A 5,735-nucleotide genomic window follows, 5' to 3' on the forward strand; every position below is an offset into this window, starting at 1 on the left:
TCTCTGGAGCTGAGAGCCACTAGCTGATAATTATTGAAACACATTTACAGGTGAAATTCCTAAGGACTTCTCCACCATATAAATACATATACATTTATTTTAGGTGGTCTCTGAGATCCTGATCCCATTAGACATTTTTAAAAAAATATATCTGCTGTCATTATTAAAAGTATATTTATTGGCCAGGCTCAGTGGCTCAGTCTGTAATCCCAGCACTTTGAGAGGCCAAGTTGAGTGGATTGCCTGAGCCAGTGGGTTCAAGACCAGGCCCAGGAACTTGGCAAGACCTAGGCTCTACAATAAATCACAAATTAGCTGGGCGTGGTAGCGCGAGCCTGCAGGTCTGGCCACTTGGAAGGCTGAGGCAGAAGGATTGCTGGAGCCCAGCAGGTCGACGCTGGGGTGGCCACGAGTGTGTCACTGCACTCCAGCCTGGGCAAGAGATGCCAACTCAAAAAAAAGTCTATTTATGCATGCTTGGTTAGAAACACACCATTTTGCACTGCGATGTTTATATTACAAGTAATAAACCTGAAGACTTTCACCAATAATGCAATAATGCATGACCAAATTACAGTTTTGTGTATTGTATCTATTTGATTATGTGTCTGAATCAATGTTATCTCTCTCTAATTCATGAAAAACTTAAAGATGGACACTTGTAATTTAGTAACTCCTCACTCATGGATAGACATATTTGAATGATGTCACTCGATTTGAATAACTACAATGAAGAATCCACAGTCATAGATCACATGCTAGTAAACACAATTGAGTTTTTTTGGTGAAATGTTAAAATTTTTTGCTCATTTGCATTTTCTAAATTTCTACAATGATCCTTCATCAATCGCTATTTTTACAAAATAGTTTTTAAGTCTTGTGAAATACAGCAATTTTCATAATTTTACAAAAGAGTAAATCAGCTCAGGGAAAAACGACAGTAGCAGAATTAAGAGGCTCTGGTTTCTTCTATTCCCAAGTGAGTATTTTTTTTTCTTTTCATACCTTTTAAGATAATTGCCGAGACAAACCACCAAAGAACTTAATGAGGACACTTAATGAAGGCAATTAAAATAGAAACTATTACCTGACAAAGACACACTCAGAATAACTTGAATTGAGTTTGGAACCTTGGATTCATTTGTAATTTGCCTGACTGGCACTTCTTCCTTGGATTCCAAACATAGAATTTATGCATTCACAGCCAAAAGTAAAGAATCTGCTTAAGGACTGGCTTTTCAGTACACACCTTGTTTTCTAGTGATTTATCTCCAGCCCTAACCTTTTTCCACCTTTGCTGTTAAGGGGCATGCCTCTCTCTGCTTCTGATTTAGATGCAAGGTCTTCCTTATTTAGGATTTCATCAAGGAGAAACCCAGTCTCACATACACAGCACAAACTAAACAAAATGGTTGGTTTTTCAATGTTTTTTTATTACACTGATTCAGTATCCTTAGTAGAAGAATATAATAAGGTTATCAATCTGCTTTGGCCAAAAAAAAAAAAAGAAAGAAAAAGAGAAGGGAAGGAAGGAAGATTGTGGAAGCTATGTAGGGTGCAGACTAGAACTAGCTGTACTCTCATCTCTTCACAGAGATGAGAACAGTTGCCACAAACAGTGTAGTGCATCACAAGAGGTTTCACTGCTGCTCCACAGTCTCCAAACTGCAGAGAGGAGAGGAAAGCAAATTCTGAAAGACATTCCAATGCAACTGCAGTCAAACATTATCTGGAAAACTGCAGGCACAGAATGCAGGCATATATAAAAGCTCAAACGTGCTTCAAAACTTGGACTACTTGAGTCTACAATTAAATTCTCATTTCCTTAACTTACAAAGAAATCATACCCATTTAAGAAAGTTACTTCTACATTAGTCCACACCCCAATCTGTTGTTTGTAGTCTTACCAGAAAATCTGTATTAGGCAGCTGTTCTATTTCCTATTGTTACTTACAATTTAATAACCCACTTTAATGATTGACAGTAACATTTGTCTTTACAGTCACAGATGAACAAAAAGATAAACTTAAATTGCCAAATTAGAAATGAACAAGGGTGTTAAATGGGTTTGCTTAAAAAAAAATACTACACAAATAATGGTTTTGTACCAAGCATGAATTTAATATGATACCAGTACTTTAAGACTAAAGCCAACAGACACTTGTTAAGAAATGAGCTTATTTTAGTCCATTAAAGTATATTTCACGGCTGCTGTGATGTGTCTAGCACTGATTCCAAACATATCCAGCAATTCACTAGGTTTTCCACTTTGAGGCACTCCTGACACTGCCAGCTGATGAACAATGATGCCAGGCTCCCTGGAGACAGCTGCAGACACAGCTTCTCCAATGCCACCTTCTCTGTAATGATCCTCCACTGTGATAACCCGGCCACCTGTGGCTTTTGCACTGGAGATGATGGTTGCAGCATCCAGGGGTTTAATAGTAAATGGGTCGATGACACGGATAAAAATACCTTGTTGAGAAAGATTGTCAGCAGCTGCTAAAACTTCATGTAGAGTAACTCCAGCTCCAATAACTGTGACCTTGTCATTAGCAGTGCAGCGGACTACCTTGGCCTGACCAATCTCAAAATTTTCTTGTGGGGTATAAATAACTGCAATTTCTGGTTGGCTTGTTCGAATGAAGCACATTCCCTTGGCATTGGCAGCTAGATAAACAGCATGCTCTGTCGAGACGGCATCACTTGGATAAAAAATAGTGCAATTGGGAACGCACCGAAACATGGCTAGATCCTCCAGAGCCATCTGGGAAGATCCGTCTTCTCCAGTGGAAACCCCACAGTGGGAACCAATAAGGTTGATACTGGTTTGAGAGATGGCTCCCATTCGGATCTGATCAAATGCTCGGGTGAAAACAGCAGCAAAATTACTAGCAAAAGCAATGGTTCGATCACGTGTGGCACAGCCCAGTGCCACGCTCACCATATTTTGCTCACCAATAAAACACTCTATAAAACGTTCAGGGTGTTCTTTCTTGAATATTTCAAAAAAGGTGGAGTTCACTGTGTCACCATTCAGAACAATAACTCTTTCGTTTGCATGGCCCAGTTTATCCAGAGCCAAATAGCATGCTTTCTGCGTTGCTATCTTGTCGCCAACTATGTATTCGGGCGGAGAGGTCATTTTTACATTCGTGATGTTGATTTGTGGCGAGTCTTCCACAGGGGGTTTCGGTAGAAGATTGCGGTGGGCCTGCAGCTGACTCTGAATCAGCTGGATGACTGCCTCTGCTCTTTCTTGCGGCATTGGCTTTCCGTGCCAACCTTCCGCATCCTCGATGTCTGGAATACCCCGGCCCTTGAAGGTCTTGGCGACTATGGCAGTGGGCTTGTGCTTCACCCGGGCGGCCTGCCAGAACGCCTGGCACAGCGCGGCCACTTCGTGGCCGTCCACCAGGCAGGTGTTCCACCCAAAAGCCTCGAAGCGGCCCTGATAGGCCTCAGTGCAGTGCCCCAGGGGCGCCGGCCCGCTCTGGCCCAGACGATTCACGTCCAAGACCGCCACCAGGTTGTCCAGCAGGTAGTGGGAGGCAAAGGCCAGGGCTTCCCAGACTGAGCCCTCGGCGGCCTCGCCGTCACCCAGCAGGCAGAAGACGCGGTAGCTGGCCCGGTCCAGGTACCTGCCGGTGTAGGCCATGCCGCAGGCGGCGCTCAGGCCCTGGCCCAGGGACCCGGTGGCCACGTCCACGAAGGGCAGGCGCGGGGTGGGGTGGCCCTCCAGGTCGCAGCGCGCGCTTCTCAGGTGCAGCAGGTCGGCCTCGCCCAGGCCGCCTAACTCCGCCCACACAGCATAGAGGACCGGCGCGGCATGGCCCTTGGAGAGCACGAAGCGGTCGTTGTCTGGGTGCCGCGGCTCGGCGTGCTTGAACCGCATGGTGTGGAAGAACAGCACGGCCACGATCTCGGCCACGCTGCAGCACGACGTGGGGTGGCCGGAGCGGCAGGCGCTCGTGGCGCGGAGGGAGTGGATGCGCAGGCGGCCGGCCGTGTCCCGCAGCGCCTGCACCGTCTCCTCGTCGGGCTGGGCGTCGTCGGCCATGGCAGCGCTGGTTGGTACCCGCCGCCAAAATGGCGCCCGAGCTATTTCCCTGCCGGCGCCCCTGTCCCGTGACCGACGCCCCCACCCGCCCTGCCCCGTGGAACAAGCTCTGAATCCTCTAAGCTGTGCCCCACAGGTTTCCGTGAGATCTGGGCACTGCTGTGAGACCTGGGAAACTCGCGATACCTTGGAAACTCGCGAGACCTGGGAGACTCGGTTACCCGGATCGCTGCGCTCTTCCCCTCCTCTCTCCGTTGTGGATGTTTAACGCTTATTACGAGTTCAGCATCAGTAAACATAACTTGATTTTTAAAATATCTTTCCTTGTGTTATAAATTCAAAAATAAGCTGCTTTCTATGTAGTACAAGGAGCTTGCAGCTGAGCTTCTCTATGCGTCAACATAGACACACACCAGAGACACCTTTCTCTTTCTCTCCCATGGGAACATACACAGGATCCGAACTCACCTCAGTGTAACCCGCTAACAACACTTCTCCACAGAAACCCTCAGAGCAGCTCAGGGCTTTCAGTCTCAGACTTAGAAATAAGTACAGTGATTCGTACTAGGGTCACTCAGGTAACCACGGGGAGGGATTCACTGTGACCACTGGGACTGCTCATGGAGAGACTCACGGTGACCCGGGGGGGGATAACTCATGGTGCCGCTCCGGGTGACTCATGGCAGCACGTGGGATCATCCACAGTGACCATGTGGGTTGACTCGTACCATGTGGGATCACTCAATGGTGACCTTGTGGGGTGACTCACGGTGACCATGTGGAGTCACTCAGGTAACCAGTGGGGTGACTCATGGTGACTATGTGGGGTCAATCATATGACCATGTGGGATCACTCAATGGTAACCGTGTGGGATGACTCATGGTGGCCACATGGGATCACTCACATTGACCATGTGGGGTGACTCATGGTGATCGTGTGAGGTCACTCAAGTAACCAGTGGGATAACTCATGGTGACTACGTGGGACCACTCATGATGACCATTTGGAATCACTCACAATGACCATGTAGGATGACTCATGACATGGTGACAGCGTAGGATCACTCATGGTGACGTTGTGGGATCACTCACAGTGACCGTGTGGAGTGACTCATGATGATCATGTGAGATCACTCACAGTGCCGATGTGGGATTACTCACAGTGACTGTGGGGTGACTCATGGTGACCACATAGGATCACTCACAGTGACTGTGGGGTCATTCAGGTAACCATTGTGTAGGATGATTCATGGTAACTGCGTGGGGCCACTCGTGCTCATGTGAGTTTACTCAGGTAACCATGTGGGGTACTCATGGTGACAACTTGGCATCACTCACAATGCCCCTATGGGATCACTCAGGTGACCACACAAGATCTCTCAGGTGACTGTGTGGAGTGGCTCACAGTAACCCAGTGGAATCACTCAGGTGACTGCAGGGAATTACATAAGTGACCTCATGGGATCATTCGGGTGACTACACAGGGTGAGTCATGGTGACCAAATAGAGTAAATCAAGGGGCCATGTGGGATCACAGGTGACTGCTAGAATTACTCGTGGTAATTGTATGAAATCACTCAGGTGATTTCATGGGATCACTCAGTGACCTGATGGGGTGACTCACAGTGACCGTGTGAAGTTACTCATGATGATTATATTGAGTCATTCATGGTGA

At 47.3% G+C, this 5,735-nt stretch overlaps 1 protein-coding gene across 1 annotated transcript; it reads right to left on the reverse strand.

Moving 5' to 3' along the window:
- Positions 1-2,101: 2,101 nt before the first annotated feature.
- TKTL2 (transketolase like 2) lies at positions 2,102-4,060 on the reverse strand. Its single transcript, XM_008052363.1, has one exon. It carries the CDS (start codon positions 4,058-4,060, stop codon positions 2,183-2,185), a length of 1,878 nt encoding a protein of 625 aa, XP_008050554.1. The 3' UTR covers positions 2,102-2,182.
- Positions 4,061-5,735: the final 1,675 nt, after the last annotated feature.

The sequence above is a fragment of the Carlito syrichta genome, unplaced genomic scaffold, assembly GCF_000164805.1.
Source record: "Carlito syrichta isolate Samal-C Ts95f unplaced genomic scaffold, Tarsius_syrichta-2.0.1 Scaffold273658, whole genome shotgun sequence".
NCBI lineage: Eukaryota > Metazoa > Chordata > Mammalia > Primates > Tarsiidae > Carlito > Carlito syrichta.